The sequence below is a fragment of the Pleurodeles waltl genome, chromosome 10 (genome assembly GCF_031143425.1).
Source record: "Pleurodeles waltl isolate 20211129_DDA chromosome 10, aPleWal1.hap1.20221129, whole genome shotgun sequence".
Classification (NCBI taxonomy): Eukaryota; Metazoa; Chordata; class Amphibia; order Caudata; family Salamandridae; genus Pleurodeles; species Pleurodeles waltl.
The window spans coordinates 1,041,405,119-1,041,431,891 of NC_090449.1; the positions used below are offsets into that span (position 1 = coordinate 1,041,405,119).

A 26,773-nucleotide genomic window follows, 5' to 3' on the forward strand; every position below is an offset into this window, starting at 1 on the left:
AGTTCCTGACACAGAATGGACCTGCCTATTTTTGAGAGTGGGAGAAATTTTGTATGTTTTTGTCATGTAATGTTTGAAGATGGAACGTCAGTTTTTTCCCCCAGTGGAATTGAGAGTGGTGAAAAGCACAAATATTTTTGCACAATATCCAGTACCCAACTGTCTTTAGTTATGTTGTGCCATTTGTGGAAGTTATTACAAAACCTGCACCCAATAGAATGGGAGATTTTGGGAAAAAAATTAAGAAGTTAGGGGGTTATTACAACTTTGGAGGAGGTGTTAATCCGTCCCAAAAGTGACGGTAAAGTGAAGGATATACCACCAGCCGTATTACGAGTCCATTATATCCTATGGAACTCGTAATACGGCTGGTGGTATATCCGTCACATTTGGGACGGATTAACACCTCCTCCAAAGTTGTAATAACCCCCTTAGTGTCTTCAGTTGTAAGAGGGCAACTGCTTTTGAGATCCTTTTGCCATTAAACATTACTTTTTAGGTCTCAACTAAAAAATGCATGCGTTGTGCGACAAGACGTATTGTTTATCATTCAGTTGGCTGACAATCCCCGACACCATACTATTGGTTGTTTTTGTTGCCACTCTCATTTGCAATCTTTTGTTTGTTTAGTTCCAGTAGGCTTCTCTTCCTTTCTTACGTTAGCTCCTACATGGAGCATGGACCAAGTACATGTTCTTCCTCATCTTTATTCTTCCTTAGCTTTTTCCAACACACTAGTATTTTTATGAACAATTTAGAATTATTCCCGGACGTACAATCTGCTTTTATAGTTCTAACACAGGCATACAGCTTGTTGAAAATGTTGTTTTCACCCTATCTGGGGATCTTGATTGACACTTTAGTTATTTGCACCCACAAAAGTGCTACTGTTCACCACTTGACTCTGTTACTCCACTCTGGGCCACTCCACTCCACACCACTCTACTATATGCCGCTCTACTCTCCGCTGCTCCACTGTACACCACTCCACTTTTCTATGTAGTACTGCACTCTAATGTACGCCAATCCGCTCTACAACACTCTGCCCCATGCCACACTATGCCATGCCGCTCTACTCCACTCAACGCCACTCCACTCTTCTTTACGCCCCTCCACTCTACTCTACAACAAACTAAGCCACTTCACTCTTCGCCACTCTAAGCCACTCTACTCTTCACCACTGCACTCCACCCTACTCTATGCCACTACATTTTATGCTACTGTACTCCACTCTATACCATTCTTCTCTATGCCAATCACTCTGCGCCACTCCACTTCACACAATTTCACTCTATGCCATCCTCCTCTAAGCCACTTCATTGTACACCACTCTACATACTTTACTTCACTCTACTGTACACTATTCTACACCACTCTAATCTGGGCCACTGTATGTTACACCACTCTACACTACTCCACCCCACTCCACTCTGCGTCTCTTTATTTGACTCTAGGCCACTGTACTCCACTCAATGCCACTCTAATGTACAGCACTCTACTCTGCCACTCCTCTCCACACAATGGCACTCTATGCCACTCCACTCTGTGCCACACAATGCCACTCTCCACCACTATATCACTGCACTCTGTCACTCAAATCTACACCATCCTATGCCAATGTAAGCCACTCTATGCCACTTGACTCTGCTCTGTGCCACTCTACTCCAATCCACCCTATTCCATTCAGCTCTACACCACTCTATTCTATGCCACACCAATGTATGCCTCTCTATGCCACTCCACACCACGGCACTCTGTCACCCCACTCTTCACCCTTCCACTCTTTGCCACTCTATTATATGTCACTCTGTTCCACGCTGCACCACACTACTCTACTTTATGCCACTCTATGCCGCTGCAGTCTACACCCACCACTCGAAGCCACTTTTCTCTATGCCACACTATTTCACTCCATCCCACTCTATGCCACCCTATTCTATGCCACTCTGTTCTATTTCACTCTGTGGCATTCTACTCCACCCTACTTTATGCCATTCTATGCCACTTTACACCACTGTACGCCACTCTACTCCACACCACTTTACTCCATGCCACCCCACTCTATGCTATTCCACTCTACACCACCTTACTCTACTCCATTCTATGCCACTCCAGTCAAGTTAATGCCACTCCACACAATGCAGCTCTACTGCGCTCTACTCTATGCCACTCTACTCTACGCACTCCATTTCACTCTACAGCAGTCCAGTCTACTTCACTCCATGCCATTCCACTCCACTGGACCCCACTTCTTGCCACTCTAATTCACACCACCTTACACCGCTCTACTCTATGCTACTCTTTTCTACACCACCCCACTCTACGACACTCCACAGCATTCAATGCTACTTAACGTCACTCCACTCCACTGCACTTCAGTCCAATCTATGCCACTTCACTCTGCACCACACAATTAACTTTTAGCCATGCTCAACAGCAGCCATGCCACTGCGCAACATGGCTAAAAGACATTGGCAAAGCCAATAGGTCTCACTTTAACACAGTTTTCTGATTGCTACTATTGTCTTTTCAGTTCTGGTTGACTATTGTCCTGCGTTGCATCGTTTCATGCAACGTGATGGCTATCTCAAAATTATAGAAAAAAAAGTTTTTTTATATTTTCAAGATGGTCACCACGTGGCATCATCACATTGAGACACACAATGTAGAGTGCATCTTGAAAGTATAGAAATAATGTTTTTATTCTTTCAAGAATCGTTATGTTTTCTGTCTTTATATTGCTTCATGCCTCACTTAGGTTAATTTGAAGTATAAAAGCATTGTTTTCTGTACTTTTAAGATAGGCCATTGGCCTTGCCAATGCAAACACAAAAAGCAACTGGCATTGACAAAGCCATTAACAACGGCAAGCAGGGATGTTGGGGGAGAGAAGACTTGGAAAAGAGGGTGTCAAGAAGCAGAGGAAAGTGCTGTGAGACAACAGCTATGTTATCACAAAGCCTGATGGCTGATTGTGGTTGCACAAAGGAGGAATTAAGTGCATCTCTAACCCCATGTATTGGCGAAACCTGCAGCATGCTTAAGGTCTTCCTTGAGCTGCAGGTGGAGGAGAGAGAGGCAGAAGATGGGTGAAGAAAATAGCTAGAGGGAGAAGCAGGGCATTCACTCCAATGGAGTGCTAAAGGAGAAATAAAAAAGTAGATTAATTACATCGGAAAAAGAAGGATAGAACTTAGCCAATCAAAAAACAAAGGTAAAGAAGACGGTTGTGTGGGATTTCATAGAAAACGATTTAATCGAATGCAATTACTGAGAAACCATTTTATCTAAACTGTTTAATGGAAATTTTCAGAATTAATGGAGTTCACCTTTTCGTAGAAACCAATCCCTAGAGTGTCTTTTTGGCCAAAATTTGCTGTTGAATTCTTATTTTATAAGTGTGAATGGAATGGTTGCAGGTCTTACTTTCAGAAACACTTTTGCCTGAGATGTTTATTTCAGTGCTGTATTTCAGGGGACAATATATCATATTTATATCTTTTACACTGTCAAACAATTTCTTGGGACTCTTTTCATTCGCTGACCCATCACCACCCATAAACACCATCCATTGTTGACCCCTCACAACCACTAAACACCATCAATCCCTGCCCCCTAAAATCCCTAACCATACTTAAACTGTACTCATCCCTGAAGCCCAAAAGCCCTTTGCACCCCCAATTACCACCATCCCTGAAACATAAAATCACTCACTAACCTTACCTTTACCCATTGCTGAACCCTAAAAACGAATTTCCAAGCCTAAACCCCACCCATCCCATACCCTTAAAACACCTCAACATGTACACACTCCACCCATCCCTGAACCCAAAAAACTCTCCACAAGCTTAACCTCCAGCCACCCATGACCTATAAGAAGTTCTCATTGCCTTAAACTACTCATCCCTGTACCCTAAAAACCTCTTTCTACATCTAAACTCCACCTGTCCCTGGATCCTTAAAACTCCTCACCATCCCTAAACTCCACCCCATCCTGAACCCCAAAAACTCTTCACCACCACAGCCACTAACCATTAGTGAACCTTAAAAACCCTCACAAGCCCTAAACTCTCTCATTTATGAACCCTAAAATCCCTCAACACCCTCAACATCCATCCCTGAAACCTTAGAATATCTCACATACCTAAACACCACTCATTTGTGAACCCTAAAAGTCCCAATTCATCCCTACACCCCCCATCTCTGACCCCTAAAACACCCATTCTATGTCAGAACCTCAGTTATTCCTGACCCCTAAAAAAACATCATCATTCTAAAAATTACCCATCCCTGAACCGAAAAAAGCTCACAGTAGTTGCACAACTCCACCCAATCTTAATGTAATTCTGGATTTTTTCTGAAAATTATCTTTCCAATGTTTCCTTTAATTGTCGAGTGTTTATATTTCCTTATAATTGTCTTTCCTTAAAATTGGTTTTCCATGATTTGGTTTCCTCTAAAGTGGTTTCGCTGTTTTTGTTTTCCAATAATTAACACTCATCCAACGAAGACATGTTGCAGGGTTGGCACAAACACAAGCATATGAAAAGCCACCCAACAAAGGCCAGTAAAAGTAGATGGACAGGAAGGCCATACAATCATGAGCATAGGGTTGATTCAAAGTCCACTCTGTAGTACTGTATTCAGTGTGCTTCTCCACCAATCCCCCTAATTCCATTGATGCTACTGAAATTTCCCAAGGCCAGGATCATCCTCATTGCTTTAGAATGGCCTGGGCAGTGGTGGCACAGAGATCTGCCTTCGATGTAAGAATGACACTACAAGAGACTTCTGCGCAGACCAAACCTTTTTTCCCAGGTTATACAGGGTCAATTATTCAGTCACTGAATTTGGCAATGGATCCTCATTCAGTATTGCCTCAATCCTCTATAGGAGGAGCAAAGAAACCAGATTCTTGAGCCTCTTAAAATGGAAAGGATTACACATAAGGTGTTAACAGAAGGGTTTTTACTCTATCACTTGCCAGGAAAAGTCTTTGTTGCTGGATATCCTTCACCTGGTGAGGTCAAAGCTAGAGTTCTCTCCTATAATCGCACACCGGTAACTAAGTATGCAGAAAGTGTTGTTGTTGACCATTACTGTCATTAGCGACTTTTCGGTTTTTTTCCAGTTTGAAAACCATTTGCTGTTTGAGACCCTAATTTGGTCTTGTTTTAATACGAGTCCCCTCTTTGAACCAATATGTAAGGCTTCATTGCAGTACTTAACTTAGAAACCTGCTTATTTTGTTGCCATTACATTGGCGCTTAAGTCATTCTGCTTCAAGCCTTTTCTGTTTTTGGCCTTTAGAAGGTTTAGTAAGCAATTAGTGTAGTGATGATGATACATCCCTCTTTTCTTGCTGTAGTTGTATCTGACTTCTACGTAAACCAGACCATTTCCTTGCCAGTTTTCTTTTCAGAATTCTAGTACACCAATAGGGGAGGGGAGCTGCTTAACACCTTAGATGTTATCAGGGTTCCAAAAATGTACTTGGATGTAACAAGGGACATAAGCAAATATATGGAACTCTTTGCCAACCATGGTCTCACTAGGGCAGGGTTTCCTACCTAAAACAATCGCTGTCAGGATGGATTGTGTTCTGTTGCGTAATAGGGTGTTGCCAGGCAGGCCAAATGCTATTTCCACAAGAGGCAACGTATCTACTGCTTCTTGGATGAGAATTGTGCCTCTTATCTGCAAGGTATCTATGTGGAGATACTTCCAAACCTTCACTATTGTATGGACCCAGATGGGCTCTGGGGACTTTTGTGGTTAAATGTTCTTTTTATTGTCAGTTTCATTTAGTTTTAGCATCCTCATTCTTGAAGCTGCTGCTCCTAGAGGTCCTTTGTTTATCTAAGGCATCAGGCACCAATTTGAATTGGTCACTAATGTGATTGTAAGAGGTCCAAGAACCCTGGAAGGGCTTCCATGCTCGTCCAGGAACATAGAGTCTGCGGGACAACAGAGAGTCGATGAGTTTCCCATTCATGACTGCTGGAAAGGCACGCAGGTCTGCTCACCAGCCACTAGTCGGAGGCATCCTGCCCAGGCAGAGATTCAAAGGCAAGGTGTGGACTCCGTGGATCATTCATGGCAAAAAGCTCTATATATTGCAAAGTTAGAGCTCCTGGACAGCCCAGGCAATCCCCTGACATGGGCTTCAGTGATGGACATGAGGCACTGCTTTGTATGATTAAGGAAATTGCTTCACGCCTGTCCATGCAATTCATTCTGAGAGGATCTCTGTTAGAACTACAGGAGGCCCCCAAGAGAAGAAGCTCCATGGGTTTATCTCCAGCCACTCTTGAACCGAAAAAGGAATTGTCGCTGATCACATACATTATATGCTAGGAAGCCTTGACATACTTAAAGGAGATGACTCTTATCAGATACCAGCGGTGAATGAATTTATTGACCCCCCCAAGACACAAAGTCAACATAAATCAACAGGTAAGGTTGGACATATCCTCGTGGGATCCAAAGTCGAAGAAGGGAACATCTGGTCAGTGTCAGGTTTTCTTCTTAATAGGTTTCTCTATTTAGTAAAAAAGTAGCAGGCGAGGGTGGTGATGTTTGGCTGGAGGGACGGAGAGCATTTTCTTGAGCTGTGAAGTGGTGGGTGGGATGGGATGAAAGGGACAAAATTAGTATATGGCCATAGAAGATTACTTGTACTGAATAGGGGGGGGGTGAAACCATGTATAGAACTGAATATTCACCACTCACATAACGATCTGCGGTAGGCATAGAGCCAGTCTGCTTGGTGTTGATGGGGTTTGTGGGGTTATCCACAGTAAGCTCAGTATGAAAGAACTAGAAACACTTCCAGACATTGGACATCTCCTCAAGCTATCAAACAGGGCTGAAGACAGCCAGTGGAAGGAGTATGTTCAGTAACTCCAAAGCTAGCATGAGAGAAGGGTGCTACAGAAACGTCACGGGAGGCTAGGGAGCTTTACACATATTGTGAGATTACAAGGTGACTCCACTTCACCCAGGGAACTATGGCCCAGTCGTGGGCATTCAGTTAACAACCCACTTCCTTCCGAGAGTTACATTCGTGCTACATCGCAATTGAGTCAACTGGAGTAAAGTTCTAGATTACGTCTGTGTGTAAAAAAAAAAAAAAACAATTGGAGTGAAGTGTGACATTTCTGATGACAAGGAGTCATCTGGTAACTTACTGTACCTGTTATATTGGGAAAAAAGACAGTCTTTGTGATTTGTCAGCAAACGTTTGTTGATGCCTAATGCCATTCCCTGCCCCGCCGCCATCCCTGCACTGACTGCGTGAGGCTGGATCACTAAACCTGGAGACAAACTATCATGTTTCATGAAGATCCCATGCTTTTAGCCTGAACACTTACTCCTACATTAATATTTTTTCTAGGTTAGCTGTCTCTACATTTCTGTTTGGACCTGCCATATGCTTTAGGAATGGATTTGTGTCCCATTCAGCTTCTGCATCTCAGACCTCATCAATCCAAATTTCTCCGGGTTCCCTCGTGTAAAATGTCCGTTTCCATAATCATTCTTTGCTGCCTGGTGTTGTGCTGTCTGCTTTCCCAGCGTCTCATGATTTAAGCTAACACATGCAGTGTGCTGTCCTTTATTGCATTTCCCTCCCACAAACAAGCATATTTCCAATAGCTCGGTGCACCGCAGAGCCACAATAACAAATGGTACAAATTAAAGAGATCTCTCGGGGCTCCTGCATCCGCCACTTCCTCCAGCTCTGGCTTGCTGGAGTGGTGGGGGGTTTCATTTCTTTGTGGTAGACATCTTCAGGCACATCCTGGCCATGCTGTTATCAACAGGAGAAGTGGCTGGCCTGGTGTGAGCCACCTGGAGTATATCTCTCGCAATGTGATTCTTGCTTTTGTTGCTAGACATGTGTTGCTATCACACCAGGCTAGACAAATCCCTGCCCAGCAGCGCTGAAACTGCGATTGCGCCATTGTCGACAATGACATGCCGGCGACTAGAGCAGAACATTGTGAACCATTCACGAGAATGAGAGAACAACATTCGATGAAGGCGCAAGCAACCTTAATTAGCCAAAACCCCATAAACATGGGACATACAGGGGCGTAACGCAGGCACCCCGCAACTCTAACAATCTAACAATCTAACAACCCAACTCCCATTCCCCAGGACTGGTCGGTAAACCTTCCCTGTCCAAACTGCAAACTCCGACACCAAGGGTATGGTATCTTCTACATCTCCGGTTGAGGGGTGGTGGGCACCATGTGCCGGTGCGGCCCGTTACACCAACCGTCGGGGCAGGATTTTGGCCGCCCAGGAATGGCATAGCGTCTTTTATGGTGACTCTAGTAATCGGGGCTTGTTCTCCCTTGGTTGTGGCCCATCCTGTTTCTCCTCCGGTTCTGACGCCAAGCTTGCAGCCTCATTGCCCTAGTTTCCTCTGCTCCCATGTTTACCATTTGTGGCACATTTGTAGTCCTCTTGGCTGCCGCCCTCAGAGGAAGTCATCTGCCGTCCTGGGCGTGACTACGGGTAGCTCCAACTCGGAATCTGACAGGTCTGAAGGGTCAGACTGTGTCGTTACATTACTCAATGCATCTTCATTGTTCTCTTCAAGCTCTATCGGGCTCCCTCTTCGGGAAGTAGGGTTGGCCAAACCTCTCTTTCCAAAGGCCACAATATCTGCAAGCTCTCGGCGCCAGGCCTGCTTCGCCTCCACGGCTGTGTGGGGGGGGGGTGGGCTTCCCTGTGGTCCCCTCTTCCTCCCTTTTATGCCCTTTACGTGTGGCGATTGCCAGGCTCCCACTGTGGTTGATGCTAGATGGGCCTCAGGCAGGCCGGTGGATTAGTTGCTCCCCCTCTTCGAGTGGGGGGAGCCAGGCAGGCCGGCCCATCGCGCACACAGCCCCTCCATACGTCTCTCTGGCCCATGGTGCGCCCTGGCCCTCCACTCCTCCCCAAGCCCCATCTCAGCACCGTGCACCGGCGTACAACCGCCGTCCACCTCAGCTCCAGGGCTCCTCTGCCGGCTGGTCGTCTGCAGGGTGGGGAAGATGGGGGGGGGGCCACTGTCACCCGGCCCTCAGGATATTTCAGGCCTCGCCTTGCTCCACGATCCCCAGGGCTCGTCCCCAGCCCGGTGCCCGCCCCAGGCAGGCTCTCCTCGTAACCGGCCGCCTCCGATGTCCGATGCAGCATCCCTGCTGACCAGCTTGCTCGGCCGGGAGGGGGCCAGGTGGAGGGGTCAGCAGGGCATCACCGGTCCCAGTGTTCACCTCCGTCAGGCGCCCCTGGACTCTTGCAGCTCTCCAGGCTCTGCCATGCCACTCGACAGGCCGTGGCCCTTGCAATCACGCCGTCATTAGGTAATTCTGCTACAAAGCTCCCCCACCATTCACCTATCGATGGGGAAGCACCTCTATGACAGCTTTACACTATTCCGCCTCAACCTTTATCAGGATTACCATGGTGAGCGAACGGGCAGCGGCGGAACAGCGCTTTACATGTCTGCTCTCTCCGCCATCTTGGCCACGCCCCCACGCTGAGTAGATTGGACCCTAAACACGCATTAGTTTAGGTTCAGTAGTAACCTTGATATCATATGCTGGTGTCCTTGTGAGCACGGAACTCACAGAGACCTGGTTACTGGTTTGGAGATAGGCTGAATAGGTGCACACCACAGAAGGGCAACTATAACTTCTTTGACCCTTAAAAATGAGTTTGAAAGCCTTTCAGAGGACCTGTTCCTCTAAACTCATAATTCTGAATTATGCACAGTAAGATCTCCCTGGGAAGTAGTAGTAAGTTCCCTGATGAGGGTAGTCACCGTACAGAGATCAGTGTTTGTCCTGTAGTCCATAGGTTGAGTGGTTAAGATTTCTAACTCCTGGTTACTTGTGGTTGCTGCAAAGAAATGTAAATGACTATCTTGAGATTGGCATAGCAATGCACCGGTATGCGTACAGCAAAGATGGTGGCTCATGTAAGAATGGGAGGGGTTAAATATTGATGATCTGGCTGAATAACTAGGATGTGTGTCCAGGGTCCGAAATACTCAGCTCGAGGTACTTGGTAAACATGGACATGTGTTGACGAGTAGACCAACCTGGCTGAGGCTCACACTTGTCATCAGTCTGATGTGGGCAGGAGGACATTGTTAGCCATTTAACAGTACCTCATACGGGATGATCCATGGAAAAAGAAGCATGAAGAAAAGGCAAGGATCAGAGAGGTTACAGACAAGACAGGTAATCCTTCACTAAAAGATTACTGGTGGATGGATTCTACAGGGAGGAGCAACACATATATTGAAGTCTTTGTACAACAAACTGGTGGGATGTCATTTAAGAACCAGACTTGACTCTACTACTGATCAAATGAAAGTATTGTTATTGTTTTTTATAGATTTAAAGTTTGAAACAAACATACCTCATGATTACTCAGCAATTTCCTATTTCACACTATTTATAAAAAAAATACCATGTTATAAAAAACTTTTTTTCTAGGTAGGCTTCGGACAGTCCTTGGCCAGAGTGGGTGAAAAGGAATGGTGTAGACTCATCTTGAATAAAGGTTGTCCCATGACAGAGGACATTGAAATGTCTTCATACCTAGTAATATTGAATGTTGTACGTGTCAATAGCAGAATACTGGTTTCACATCACTGTGTATCACTTCTTTTCATAGGTACCATGCCTATCCTTGGGGAAGCAAGAACTGGCCCAGCAGACCATGATGGCTCTGGGGGACGACCAAGAGACTCTGTTACAGAGATATTGCAAAACTGCCGCTCTAAGCAATGATGTTAATCGCCAAAAGGGAAACACTGCTCAAAAGTTAGGCGTGACAAGAAGCTGTCTTCTGAGACAATATCCATGGTGTGGACCTGCCATGCAGAAACCTCTGTCTGCAGATCAGAAAGTTCTCTGGGAATGCTGGCACTATGGTGGGAAAGCAGTGTGCCCCTGATGTGTTCAGCTGCACTGTTAGAGGTTGTACCGCACCACGGCCTAGTCCCCTACTCCCTTTTAAGATGTCTTTTTCTACTCAGGTTTGCTAAAGCCGCTGGTTTTAGGATTTTCAGTATTATCTGTGTCAGAGTGTGTTTTCTGGAGAGAAAAGTAAATGGATGCATGAGCTAGAACAAAATAGATAAATGATCTAACTCACCATTAAAAGATAAATGAGTTGGTAACATTGGGCATTATTCCGAGTTTGGCACATAGGGTACTCCGTCAGACACATGGCAGATGTCATATTACAGGTGCTGCATTACAGTGTAATGTACTTGTAATAGGTTGGAACGGACATCTGCCATGTCTGCACTGCAGGCCCTGTCCTCCAAAGCTTAAATAATGCCGATAGACTATTACGGTTTATTTTGAGACAAGAGAAAACATTTAAGATTGTCTTTTCTACATAGTGTACTATATATAAATATGTATGTAGGGTTACCAGGCAAAAAAAGGATATATGGCAACAAATAAAAAACACAAAGTTACTTTCCTCGCCATGGTTCCATCTGTTTACCAGAAAGAGGCTTTTATTTCAAACTGTTTTACTCAAGTGTGGTCGGCACCCTTTAGCAGGTTTCAAATAGTTTGCTGTCGCAGGACTAACATACGGAGATCATTTACTCACTTCACCTCATCAGAGGTTTCCTACTTGTTGATGGGATCGTGAAATGTTGTTTATTGAAGAAAAGTATTATATGTCACAACATGACTTCCAGTTTCACGGGTGATCAGACAATTCTTATTCCATGGATATGTTAAGTTATACAACTACTATTGCAGTTTATGCTGCATAATTATATATTTTTTCCTTTGCTTTTCTAATACTTTTTTCTACTTGTGGTTTGTATTTTTTTTCATTTGTCATTGCTTATCTTCGCCTACAGTTTGGCAGGTACTTCTTGTTCATGGGCTACACATTCTTCTGCAAAGGCATTCACATTTTTCAGGTAAGGAGCATCCCTTAGGATTCTTGAAGTTTCTTGGTTTTGAAGAAATCAGTGGAGTCTAGCCTTCCCAAGAAAACTTTGTTTTTGTGTTTTATGAAACACGTTTTCTTGGCTGTGCTGTTTTCAATTTATGGATCAGCCGACAGAGGTTTGATAGGCGTGTATGTGTTTACAAATACGTCTTCACTGATGGGCAGTTTATCTCTGAACTGATTGCACTCCGTAGTGCATTGAGAACATTCATCAGCTTGGTAGTGTTAGATACAAAGCCTGTTCCAGTTCACCTTAATGCTGTGAATAGATTTTTTTTTACCAGTCAGATTGGATAGAAAACCAGTAGGCATTGTGTTTACCTCTGAAAAATGTATATACTGGACCGGACTTCTCCAAGAGGACCTGTGACCTGTCATATCCTGTTTACCCTCTAAACCTAAAGTCTGATTTGTACAAATATTTTGAGATCCTCTGAACCGGGTTTCAACAGGGCAAGTGAAAACCTGTCATAGATTAACACTTTTTCCCACGATTAAAGTTAAGAGAGTTGAAATGGACACCCCATTTCTATAGTACTTGGATGCCTTCTTTTGTGAGATTTTTTGTTTTACAGGGATGTGTTGTGCAGCCTCCTCCTATGGGCGCTGAGCATCCTCTTGCAGAGTGGATTTTGGACGTGCTCTTTACAGTCTTGGAGAAGAGCATGTTCCTTCAAAGCACTGGCAATCCCATGTAATGAGCTCGGTGGCAATGACTGGCCGGGGCAGTTCTACCATACTTTTAATCTCTGCGCTTAAGCTTCCTTTCAGATTTGGGACATATCCTAATTGCCTTCAACGTGTTAGTTCTTAAATGATCAACGCATTGTTAATCTATATTAAAAATGGAACATGAGTGGTAACAGCTCCTTATACAGACTTAAATTGAAGAAATTCACTTGTTTGCTTAATTATTCACAAAGTTTGGAAATCCCAGGCGCTTGCATGAGTTTTTGTGACACTTGTATTGTTTTATTTGTCAGCTATGCTGTAACAACCTCAGCAGTGGATTTTGGAAGTCAGGATTATTGACAAAGTTGTACATGTGGCATTTGGTAGCTATGAAGTGGCCATATAGTCCTTGGTGGCCCTTTGTGGGGATATTTGGTGATGGAGCATCTATTTAGCATCAGGGGACCAAACAAGTTAGTGATCTAAAGGAAGATCAAACCCTTTGAGAAGATCAATGTTACAAATCTATTCCTGGTCAAGTCTTTTCCTCTGGGACTCTCTTTCTCTCTCTTATTCTGTCTTTTTCTCTCTAAAGGGTGCACCCGCATGTCCATTCTGGATGAAATAGATAAAATTAACCAGAGTGCATTCATGTTCATCAATCTCTAAACTATCTTTGACAAAGTTAGCTTGCAGTCTGAAATGATAAAGGATTTCTATAGGTACAACTGATATATTACTTTTGCCCAATCCACAAATAGTGAGCCTCCTTGGTAGACGTGAGCAACATGATTGGAAGCATCATGTAATCAATCACATAATTTTCCTATTACTTTCTTCCACTTAGACCCATTGATATTTTTGCCTCCACCAAACCTGCTCCTTTCCAATGATATTGCACATGGATCCAAGTGCAATCATTTAACTTAACTGCATATAATATTACTGTACACGGACACTAGTCATCATAATTTACGTAACATCCTGAATGGGATTGCGACCTCCCCATGGAATTGATGGACTGTGGTGACAGCAAGGTGACATATTCCGAGTCTTAGGGTAACCTACAAACTGCACTTTAGGGATAAAAATGGTTTATTGAAAAAATCCTCTTGATTGTTCAGGAGCATTAAGATGTGACGGTATTAGGAAACATTTTAGGAACATAAAGCTAGACCATTGTTTCCAAATGTATCTTAGTTGCTATTTCCAAAACTAAATGTCATAATTTGTAACAGTTGGAAGGAGTTGTCACATAGTCTGCATTAAAGTATTTACAATTACAATTTGGAGCATATATGACCATCTTAAGTGAAGGATGAAAATAGTAAATGATGTACATACATTTTCATATATATACATATACATATATATTTGTGGGAACAGATATCTGTTATGCACTTTGAAGCTTTGCTGCTAAACAACATGCTGACATTACCTTCATGCAGCTGAGCTGTCCCCTGAGGATGTGTTTCATCCTGGTCCAAGGATTCTTCTGAGCATTTTTAGAATGCAATGACATGTGGAGACCTCACCATGAAGACTGACTTTCAACACCGAAGAGCTTGCTTTATTGATCTATTGTGTATAATAAGCAAGTATTATACACTCTGAAATGAAACTGCTTGTGATGCGTTTAAACAATAAACCTGAGTTACAACACATTACAAAAGCTGCATAGCCTTTGTTGCTTCTAAGTGTGAATTGTTTTGTACGGTAGGCATGGCATTATTGTGGCTTCAGGGGAGGATAATGGGTTGAGGGCCGGGTTTTCCTTTGTACAATGTTAGATGATTCAAAGTAAAGTAAATTGATGGTGAGAGTGAGTTTCACAACTTTGTTTGGAGGACTGAGAGAATCTGAATCCCATTGTCTTGCTTTAAAAATGTCTAAAGATGACATCAGCAGTCTATTGGGATTATCCGAGGAGAGGTTAGGGCTAAAACCAGAAGTCATGTTTATGGAAGGGCCCTATTTAAAGACAAGACTATGGTTAAGAGTTCTAAGATCAAGAAACTTACAATATTTTCTATATCATCAGTAAATGTAGATCTTCACCCCTTTCTAAAATTTACAGAGGTCTGGTACACAGCGCCTGCCCTGGAGAAAGAAGTTTTATAGAGACACACCTTCAGTCGTCACCCAATTCATTGATAGCTTTAGGTTGCCAGGTCAGTGTCTTGTGGGTGGAAGACCAGAGATGTAATAGGCATGCAGTTCACTGTGCAGGATACCTAGTTAAGTTTAGTTTGCTGCCTTGTTCACTAAACAAAAGGTTTTCAAGCTGGAATGTTATTTCACTGTCACAACACAGTCCTATTGGATTGGCTGAATTGGTCAAAGTGTCCCACACCGGAGATGGGTTGGGCTACATAGTTTTGCACTCCGTAGTTCCTGAGAAGTCTTGGCCTGGAGAAGTAGGTAGACACTGTTGCTATAGACCAAGTGGAAATTTACTGCCTGAAGAATAAGCCCAATCACTTGCATGGGGACTAGAAAAGGAATGATTCCATTGTTCTGACAGAAGGGACAGAAAGCTGTCATAACTTGTGTGTTTCTGTTGGGTTCAAACAACAGATAAGCTTCAAGGATAACACCAAGGTTTCAGATATGGTACTTATGGTTATAATCACAGTGGGTTTATTCGGCCTTCATTATCCTGCGGTTGATACATTTAGTTGGATACAATAAACATACATTAATCAGCACCAACATATGCCTCAATGGTCATGTTTGATACAGGATTGTTGTTCCTGATCCTGGATGCATAGATGGAAAAGGCCTGCTGGCTTGTTTTTTCATTTTTAAACTTCTTACTTTGCAGTCTGTTGGTGTCCTCTCTGAGACTGTGCCAAGAGCTGCCAGAGGGAGTCTTCTTGTCTGCAAGATAAGTGAGGGTGCTGGTTGCGATAGAGTCATAAATGGTACAGCTGGTTTTGAAGGTATGTAGGCTGTCAAGGGAAGTCAATGGAGTTTCATCAGGATAGGGAAGAGATGATCTTATTTCTTCAGGCTCTGGCTGAGATGTGCTGCGTCTTGAAGAAAGCCTCTAAAGGGTGCCAGTTTGGAGTCTGTCAGGCCACTGAGTAGGGCATCACCACTACCAGATTCAAGAGTAGCTTGAACAGCAGGTCTAAATTCACTTTCTGGAAGAAATGGCTTGACTTTCCTTAGAAGGGAAAGCTCGTACCAGATGATCTTTTTTTTTTTTTTTGGCACTTATGTTCCTTGAGGGTGAGGTTGGGGTCCAGCGTGAATCCAAGTGACTTGGCATTCCGTGAAAGCTGGGGTTTGGAAGCCGTGAAGGTACATGCCATTGAGCCAGGTTTGTAAGGTATTTTGTTTATTGGTCTTACAGGAATTCTACCTTGGTTGAGTTGAGGTTTAGGAAGGTGCTGGGCATCTGGGTCTAGATGATCTGTAAGCAGTGTTTGGTGTTTTGGATGTCTGAAGCAGAAGAGACTCTTGATAGTAATTTGCACTTTATAGATACTCAATGTAATCTTTTATTAAGGCCCAGCCAGTTATGGTGAGTTGAGTACTGAAAGTGTGCTCGATCTGTGACTTCAAAGTGGCTAATAGATTCTACCTGGAGATTGAGGTGATTTGGGCATTTACATATCAAATACCTGTTGGTATCTGTGACGCTGATCCTCTCAGTCCTGGGACAGATGGTGGTTACGGGGAAATACCTGTTGTGTACTGTCTTTTAGCCAACAGTGTTTTATTGCATTCTAACTGGATAGCTGAGTACTCTGTTTAAGCTACTGACTCTCCATTGAGTAAGTGAGATTTGTATGCTGTTGCCATCTGTATAACCCACAGGCTTCCAATGGTAGGGCATCTTAACACCGTCAGGTCTCTAAGGGAACCTCAGAATTTGATTACAGGGTTTCACTGACATATCAGAGTCTAAGTCATCCTGGGACAATATCTTCTGGGTATTGTTTTTGGCTGTGTCTTATCAGTAATCCAGAAAGTAAGGTAAATACCCATGTGCTTGTGTGTCTTTATTTCCATGGAAGAAAAGCATAGCACTGAAAAGTCACAGTGAGTCTGGGAAAGTGCTGCAGTGCTATGGACTGTCTTGGCTGCAGTCCTTTTCAGGACAGATTCCCTGCCCCAGCCCCTAATAGTCCTAAGTGTTCTGTCTAGGCCATGCTGTGTTCCTTTTGATCCTAACAACTGCTCCTTATTGGCAGCAACTCCCTCACCTGGTACCGGTTATCAATACACTCGAGCAACCATTCCGTTCCTCACTCCACCTCTTACCTCACAGGCCCTATCCTGCAGTTTCACAAGACCTGTGAGATCTAGTGGCCATCTTGGGTGTGGTTGTATTTAAACTGCACTAAAGACATGGTCGGATGCTTGTTTTTCTGTTTCCAACACAAGAGGAAGCCTCTTTTATGTTGTGCATATTTGTAGAGCACACAATTACCTGGGAGCTTATCATGGCCTAGCCAAACCTAAGGCCTAGTTGGACTAATTGAAAAGCCAGGTCTTCAGCTTCTTGCAGAATTCAAGTAGTGAGCAGGAGGTTCTTATGTGTAGTGGCAGATCGTTCCATGCTTTAGGACCGATGTAAGAGAAAGCTTTACAGCTGCATCTCTTTTTTCCTATGTGTGGAAGGTATGTAAGTGGGAGTGCGGACGAGCAGAGGTATCTGGAAGGTTTGGTAAAGCAGATGCCATTGTTGAGGTATGCTGGACAGTTTTATGTAGTGCACTGAAGGTATAGGTGAGGAGATGGTATTGTGCTCGTTTGTGTATGTGGAGCCAGTGAAGCTCTTTCAGGTGTGGTGATGTGAGTATGGCATGGAAGGGTGAGAATGATTCTAGCCACTGAATTCTGAATAGTCTGCAGCCTTCTGATAAGTTTTTTTGTTGATCCTGGCATAGAGGGTGTTCCCGTAGTACAGTTTGCTTTCCAAAGCACATGAGTGACGGTTTTTCGGGTGCTGATTTACAGCCATTTCAAAATCTTTCTCAGCATCTTCAGAGTATGGAAGCAAGATGCAGTGGTAGCCTTTATTTCAGCGATCAGATTGAGTTTGCTTTTGATGATGATGATCCCAAGGTTTTTGGCATGGGGTGGAAGTAGGTGTCAGTCCTTGCTTTGTTGGTCACCAGGTGGAGTACCACGGTGAGGTGCTCTTCCTAAAGATCACAATTTCGATTTTGTCGACGTTCAGCATTAGACAGCTTTGACTTTATCCAGTTGGAGATTTCAGTCATGCAGGCATTTAACTTGATCTGAATACTGGGCATGAGGGAGAAAATGAGCAGTGTCTCATTCAGGTCTCTGAATAGGATGTTATTGCTAGTGCCAAGGGCGAGTGGTGCAACAAAGTCTGTGATGGTGTCGGTGAAGGTTGTGCACGGTCCCGGTGGTCTGTAATGAGAGTGCCACTTAGGGTAAAGTTGGCTGTGATGTGGAGTTTGAACGAGAGGTGTTTTATGATGGCAATTTACATGCTTGTGGAGATGGTGTAGCTAATGGTGTTCTTGTGGATGATGGCGATTCGGCCTCCTGGCTTGTAAAGTCTGTCTTGTATGTTTTCTTGTAGCTGAGGGGGGTGGGGAAAGGCTTTGGTGATGTCAGGTGCGGATGCAGGGTTCAGACAGGTTTCAGTGAGGAAAAGTAGATCCTGGCCATTGTTGTGCAGCATGTCCCAGATTTCTGTGGCAGGTTTGATAAGTGAGCGGATGTTGAAGAGCATGCATGCCTGCATGCTAGTGTGGAGTGTTGTAATGGTTTTAGGACTGTCTGAGTGCGAGAGAGTGACATGTTGGGTGCAGTCTGTGCAGGTGTGGGGGTTGGTATGGGTAAGTGCATAAAAACTTGCAGGAAGTGCATGAGAACACTCCCCAGTGTTGTGTGGTGTGGCAAGGCAGCATCGAGTGGAGCAGTGGCTGGGCAAGGGCACGGAGGGTCGCATCATTGTAGCTGCAGGGGATGCAGACGGGGGCACCAGGGTTCCTAGAGCTGGGCTAGCCTGTGGCACGCCAGCCACATGTATGAACTGCCCGTCTGTGCTGTAGCCACCAATAAGTAGGTCCTGAGTGGGGGAGGAGTGATGACACTTTCTTTGCAGATGGATGATGGGAAATCCAGTGATTTCACATCCTGTGTAGATGGATGTTGGAAATTAGTCCTCTTGCTTGGCTTGGTCTTTTAAAAACACTTTTAGCAGAAAAAACTGTGATGTCACTTCCTGTGCAGATTGATAGTGGGGAATCCAGTAATGCCACTTCCTGTTTAGTTGGTTTCTTTTTTTAAAGACGGTTTTGACAGGAAAACCAGGGATGTCACTTCCTGTGCAGATGGAGGATAGGAAATCCAGTGACGGCGGAATGTGGACTGTGCAATGGATAATAGGAAATACAGTAATGTCACTTCCTGTGTAGGTGGATGGATGGATGCTCTTCCTCCATTTTCACCTCCAGTGAATTGTTACTACATATGGACTCTGGCCTGCTTGAACTTTTGTTCGCTTGCTCCTGATCTACAAGTCTCCATTTTGCTGCACCTATATACCATTCAAGAAACCATATAAGATGCTAGGAAAACCAAAAAGATAATTGAGAATAGCACAAAACCAAGAAGAGTATGTACATGCAAGACACACAGGCAAAATACACTGAACTACAATTAGAGAGCATTAAAGTTTCATATGCAGGTGAACAGTATACTTTCTGCACTTCATAGTCATTTGATAAGTTGTGGATACAACAAGTGTTGCTATGCAGGGGCAAGTAAGAAAGATGGTCAGATATGAAAGAACAGCCTAGTCCTCACCAGTCACTTTGCAATAAATTATTATTCTTGGAGCATCCACCCTAATGCTGTCCTAAACAGAGCATTCAACATTTTGTCTGTGACAGATTGGCAAGATACTGGATGTGTATGATTTGTTTGTATGATATTGTTGTGCAGTGCGCAGTTTGCATTTGTCTGTAGCACTAACCTTACCTCAGTCCTGTGTTCTACCACTATTTAGGAAAGCTGCATCATGCATGGCAATGTCCAGATTACCACACTGATAGAGGTAGTCAGTATTAGGTACAGTGCAATCAGTCTTCCTCTCATCCCCAATCCCATTCCTCTTGCTTTACTGCCAGTGCAGTCTTCTGTGTATTGTGTGAACAGATCAGCTGAAGAAGTGGGGAATGGTGAACTCCACAGCAGCTCAATTGAGTTACAGGTTAGTAGTTGTTTCATGCAGGGATCAAACACAAAACTCAATCTTAAAGAGTATAAAGTCACTGAGTTGTCTAATATGCAGTAGTTCAAAGTCCTGGTTCTGGTAAGGGGTTGGTAAATTCAATTTATTTGAGCAGTGGTGACTCCATACTTGTACCCCACACGGCAGTGCTTTCAAAAGGTAATGGTAAACTGACTAGTTAATAGATGATGACAGTTTCTAGGTGGCACAATGTGCAGGAGCCTGCATTTTCATACCCACTAGTTATAGACATGACTTATCTGTGATTGGGCCAACCATGAGTCTAGGTACACCCAGTAGAAGCAACAAGACACCCTGGTTTGAGGCGGGAGTGCACCAAGACCTTCAAGCCATTAGATGACAGTTCCAGTAGTTATGAGCTCAGGATTACCAGCCTCAGACATGGATCTAGATTGAAAGGAGGTACCTTAACACTCTCTAGTGCTCAGGAAGGGCACTACATGATCTCCCCCACAAGATCATAAGAAGGGATTGAGTAGCCTTTTTCAGGCCCTATTCCTTCCCACCACCACTCGGTCACAAGTCAAGGTGTTCACTAACAGCTGGTAGACCAGATGTGCAGGTTTCAGATCCGGGTGTCAGTACAGGCTCTTATTCAGGTGCAGTACTTAGATGCTTCCTGCAAGTCCCAGACCTTTTTGTGATAACAATGTTGGTCTTGATTCAGGTTTTGTTCAGGACAGCTAAGCAGAGGGTCCTTGTGGCTCCTGCACAGACACTCTTCTACAATTGTTCTCCATGCAGGACTCTAGGCTTTTGTCTGGTATTCAAGCTCGAGAATGCTCCTCACCACAATAGACATTCAGCATGCCCTCTTTCAAGCAGGACACAGCAGCACGGCCTACTCTCATAATCAAGAACTCTTACCAGCCCCGGAGGTGGAAGTAATTCAAAGTTAAGGTCCTATTATATTGCCCTAATCTCAGCCAGGTTTGCAGAGTCTCAAATTGTATCAAAGGCAATTAGAAAGTCCTGACCCTGGATGTTCAGATCACAATCTGGAGGCAATGGAGATCTCAGATGGCTCAATCTGAAGTGCATGATGCTCAGAATCCACCCTTCTAGCCAAACAGAGCACAAAGCATCATTGCAGTCTTCCATATGGGCACCTTAAGTTTGAGCGAGAGAGCAGCAGAAAAGGTTATCCAGGACCGGCATCTCAAGTCGATCTGGGAGTTTGCATTGGAAGATCTGGAAGGGGCCTCTGCAGCCATATTTCAGTCCCCCATAGAGATATTCCCATCATTGACCGTGTTCAGAACAGTTGCATACAAAGTGTTCTTCCAGTCACACCAGAGAATCCATAAACAAAAAAGTGGCAAAGATCCATCTTCCATCAAGGTGATCATCTTGATTTTTACTTGCCTTTTTTAACTTTGTGACAAGCAGCCCTTGCCTTCTGCTCCAGTTTCTTCAGTTCTGATGATGAGGCTTAACTAGTTATTGTTTGAAACGTTGTTGACCTTGGGGCAATTGTACTCTTTGGATTAATCCCATCAATGTTCTGATACTGATGACCTGCAGAAGCAATATTATTTGACCACATTGTCCATTGCTTCTTCCTCTTTTGTTGCACATATTTTTATGTTCCTTTAATCATTTTTGCACTGCGTGATTACTCGAAGGCTAAGCACTGCTATAATTAAATGAAATGTTGTACATTCTGGTTCACTCTTCACCTATTGCCACATCTCATTTTTGCTACAGAACATTATCATTGATTGAGAAGTTACATTCTTTGATTGGTTCTAATTCTAGTAGTTTGGTGATTATGTAACTTATTGCTTATGTCAAGAACCATTGTTCAAGGCAAGTCACTGAGTATCAATTACAGCCCAGCCACAGCCACAGCCCAGCCAACAGTAAAACAGATACAGAGTGTCTGAAGTGCAGGCCTCTTGAAATGCTGTTCGTATTTAACCACTAGCTCCATCTTGACCACTGACTCCGTTTTGTGTTTAACTTATCTTCATGCACCGTCAGGTATTTTTCCGTGCACAGCTTGTGCAACATGTTTTCGCTCTCTTTCTCACCAAGGCAGGGACATAAAAGGGAGGAGTGCGTGAAAGATAAGGATAGACCAGAAGAATGTTTATGGTACGGCAGGGAACAGTTCGGTTTTGGGAGCGCACCCTGGGATGTGGCCAAATCTCTAGTGTGCTCTTTCAACACGGACTGGTACAGCCAGCATTTGAACAACTCATAATATGGGAGGGGGGAGTTTCTAGAATTCTCCTCTCTAGCTTGTTTAAGGTATTTAAGAGGGAGACTTGACGACTGCGGTTAGATCAAACTCATTCTGGAAGGGGGACGCCTTTGCCCGGTTCATTCACATTGAGGGTAGTTCTCTCTTTCGGCAGTCGTCTGGGTTCCCGACTTGAAGTAGGCAAAGAAATGATGTCCCCACCTCGCCCCATGGTGATGCATTTTTAATTCTTATTTTTAGCTTTGCGTTGTGAATGAAGTAGTGTATTTTCATTGTTTGTTTCTATGATCCTCATTATTCCACTGCTGTGATTATTTTCAGAAGTGTATTCGTGTTGTTGCGTTTGACCTACATGCTTCCCTATTCGAACCTTAAAAAATGCTTTAATACATTTATTACTCAGACTAAGAGCTCTGCATTGTTGGAATTCCTTTTATTCGTGTTTCCTCTCAGTCTGTAGTACGAGCAGAACACCTCTGGAGCTACTCAAAATAAAGGAGAACAAAAGGTGCGTTTTACACCCTGGGAGTAGTTCAACAAGGCTGCCGGTGAGACGCTGGCCCCACCTCCACCCACACCACAGCAAACCACCAATCCTGCTCTGAATAATCCGCTGCTCTGGTGAATTTGGAAGTGCACCCGCTGGCACAGCAGGAACACTTTCATCAGAAATTAATACTTGTTTAACACAGAAGATTAAAGGATCATGCAAAGGGAGGCTTCCCTCCCTCCCTCTGTGAGATCTCCAACAAGGATGCACTGTAATGCATAAACTGCTCATTGTTTGGTTCCTGACATCAGTCAGAAGAATGGTTGAGATCCCCAGTGGGTTACGTGAGCTCCTACAAACAAGCTGTGGTGAGGACTGCTTAGCTGTTTTGTAGTATACAAAAAATCAGTGTTCACAGTTTAAGCCACGGTTATTGCCACTAGCGTCTCCCTATCCTGGTCCCAAAGCAGGGGAGACATTTGATCTTGGGTTTGAGCCCGGCTTACCATATGGGAGCCATACAGTGTCCAATGCTTTCTTGCCCCTCTAGTCACTCCTAAACATTTTTGTGAGTTGCTCTCTTATCATGTTCACAAAGTTGTAGCTCGAGCAGATCAGAGATCTGAAGCACTTCCTTCAACGGGTCCAGTCATAAATGTAGGAGCAGCAGGAGCTGGAATCTACATGTGTATGAATGAAGCAAGACCAACCAGCAATCACCTATTTAACTGCTAGAAACAATTGAGGTTAAAAAGGCTCTTCTTGAAGCCCCACAAGTAAAACCCTGCCTTCACAGTTCCAGAGTGGTCCATGACCCACTCTCAGATATTCTCAGGGGATGATGCTGCAAATATCTTTTAATTGGTACCTTTTTTAACCTCATAGCTCTTACACTGCAGCCTTTGATATCTTGGTAAATATGGGTTGGGCGTGACAAAATCATGTTTTGTGCAGCTATATTTGGCAAGCATTGTGACTGTTTCAGAAATGTACATGCAGCGAGATCCTGTCTCTGGTGATTAGCCTTCTCTGTCAAATGTCTCCCCTTGAGGCGTAGTAAAGCACCTCACAGATGAGAGCATAGCTTCAGGGTCAGGGGTACCATTTATAAAAATAGGCTACCCCAGGAAAACCCAGGGTCTCTGCTGAAACCCCAAGCAGGTTGCAGCAGAGCATCTCAAGGAGGTAGAGAAAATTAGAAGTCTGGGAAACAAGGGAACCTGTCCTTCATGTTCAATAGGGAAATATTTGGTTTGGTACCATTTTTTAGTCCTCCCTAATCTGGATTAAATTCTCCCACTAGAATTGTTTAAAATGCTTATGTTGAATAGTACGTGGCTGTTGTACCGGATTCTCGTGGTGCAATACTTTCATGTCCCTGCGCTATTGCTCCACCATCACATTCTGAGATATATAGTAAGGATCCTTCTCCTTTCACTGAACACATCAAACTTTAGCCTCAATACCACACCAGGAGGCAGATTTATCAAGAGATTGCCACCGTAACATAAGGCAAAATGCTGCAAAGTATTGATAGGGTATTTACTTTTCAACGCACTTTACACTACATTTTGTCAATTGGGATTTCCAAGGGTGACAATTGGGTGTTTTCAATGCTACCACCAATAATTTCTAATGCCTGACTTTGCATCTCAAAATAGCATATAAAAATGTAACATAAGTGTGTTCGACTCAAATATATTTTTTTAAATTTTCCCCATACTTTACCATATGGAGACTCCACAGTTGGGATGGAGAGCTCTACACAATAAAGTGTAGGGAACTATTAAAAAATAATTAATTTGAAAATAAATATATTTAAGTTAAATATTTAATGTAAATTCATTTTATATATTCATTCATTATATAGTAATTTGTTTTATTTAATTTCAGTGTTGAACAACATAACGCTCCCCCATTATTACATTAATCTTGAATTAAAATTATATTTAATGAAAATAGATGAAATTACATTAAAATTATTTTTCTGAAGTTTAAATTAAAAAATCGCTAAAGAAAAAAATTATGTGCATTAATAATTGCCAAAAGTGATGAATAGAATTCATTACAATAATGTAAATATTTTTTAATGAAACATATTCTTTTCTAAAGTCAAAATAGTTTATTAGAATATTGTATACAAATAATAAATATGTGCTATTTTTAACATCTGTTAACATTCATTTTTGTTTATATGTTCATCTATTTTAAATAATTACTTTTAATTTAACATGCTGTCCTGCGGGGTTCTACTTTAAGTCCCTACCTCCATTATTTTGTATGGGATGCTGTTGCCATATCAGTGGTTCACCATATGTCCTACTGTTCTTACTACTGTTGCTAATGGGAGAAGCATTGGAGCAATAGTGTCCTTAATCAATTGGAAGAAATACGCAGAGCATGGCTGAATGGGGAATCCTGATTTCACAATATGGATCTGTTTGGCCAGATAAGTGAATTGACTGAAAATTAGAAAAAGTGACAGGGTGGCAATATCTCCAATAGAAAGGGGATTTGAAAATGTAAAAGGAAAATAAGAAGAAAACGTCTTGTGATGACTGCGAAGAAGAAATTAAAGAGAGAGCCTGTATTGAATCAAAAATGTTTTCTAGATCTTTAAAAGCTCCTTTGAAGAGTTATCCACTGCAGAAATAGTAGAAGTGTAATAGTCTGCCCTGGCTTTTTAAGCGTATATGTTTGCAATTTTTTTAATTAATTTGCGTAAAACTATTTTCTGTTCTCTACTATAATCAAATCACAATTTTTTCCCCAGAGCCTTGCTGTGGTGTTTGGCTGCTTTATGGTCAGTGCTTAATTTGAGCCTGTGGTTTCCAATGCTCGGCACTGCCACTTAATTGTCAGCATCAGCACTTATAACCTTCTGACACATGGTGGTGCTGTTTGCCTAATTTAGAGACAAGTACAAAAACAGTTGCTTGTAATTTAAATATGCATTAAGAATGACGAAAGCCGCCACGGCCATTCTTTTAGCTTTCAGCCCTGGAACTGTCTGAGTTGTCACATTTGTAGAAGTGTGACGGTTATTAGTTGTGCTGTTACTGTAACTGGCAGCACTGACAGCGGCAATAGGTGGTACAAGCAGAAGTGGTCTCCCGACTAGGTCCCTGGCACTTAAATTTTTACAAATTAAGCACTGTTCATGGTGCTCATCATACCATGGTGTAGAAGGGAGGAAGTCTTTGGGACTGAATTGTTGGAGTAAAATATTATGTTTTATAAAAAAACAAATGTATTAATACTCCTAACTACCCCTCCATTCCCTTCGGGAGGACTGATTTAATTGGCACAGTCCTGACAACGTCTGTGGCTGGTCATGTATCATTCAGATTAGATTTCATCATTACACACGTTTTTTCAATTTCTGTTCTCATTCCCAGTCAATAGCTTAATGTCTTATGAGGGTACTATGATTCATCCATGCCATTCCCTCATCTCCTACCCCATCCACCACCACTTGGCATGGCCGCTTGAATGTGCATGTGAAAACAGACATCACAACATAAAAATAACCTGTAAGATAGAGACCAAATCTTACCTTTTTATAAATATATCTTCCTACAAAAATCTTGACCTTTATTCAAAAATCGAGCTAAACACACATAGGGGGTCATTCTGACCTCGGCGGTAAAAGGCGCTTACCGCCGGTCAGAAGACCGCCATAACACCGCCGCAGCCGCGGTAAACCGCCACGGTCATTCTGACCCGCAACTGCCAAACCGCCGAAAACCCGACATCCTCAATAATCCGCCACACCAAAGGTCAGCGAAAAAATGGCGCTGACCAAACCTCCACCGTCACGCCAATAGAAATACGCCCATACCATTCCGACCCACAAATCCACGCGGCGGTCTTTCAAACGCGGTATTCCATTGGCGGTACACACCGCCGCGGTCAAAATACACACACCCATAGAAAACTCAGCCACATTGGTCACTTCGAAATACACACACCTGATACACATACTAACACCACTCCCACACACCCAACACAATATAAAACACACACCCACATCACCCACAAGCCCCTACCACCCGAAATCATTGACAAAGGCTAGAGACAGAGCACAGAATAGAGAATCCCACAACACAGAGGCACACAACACCATCACCCACACAGAATCCATGCACCAAACACCACACACCACCACACG

General features: G+C 43.3%; 1 protein-coding gene across 1 annotated transcript in view; it reads left to right on the forward strand.

The window, feature by feature from the left end:
- Positions 1 to 14,323, forward strand: part of NEK10 (NIMA related kinase 10) — a 681,202-nt gene extending 666,879 nt beyond the window's left edge. The window contains exon 37 of the mRNA XM_069212020.1: positions 10,678 to 14,323. Coding sequence (XP_069068121.1) covers positions 10,678 to 10,726 — 49 coding nt within the window. The 3' untranslated portion in view covers positions 10,727 to 14,323. The remainder of the gene's footprint in view (positions 1 to 10,677) is intronic.
- The last annotated feature ends 12,450 nt before the right edge of the window (positions 14,324 to 26,773 follow it).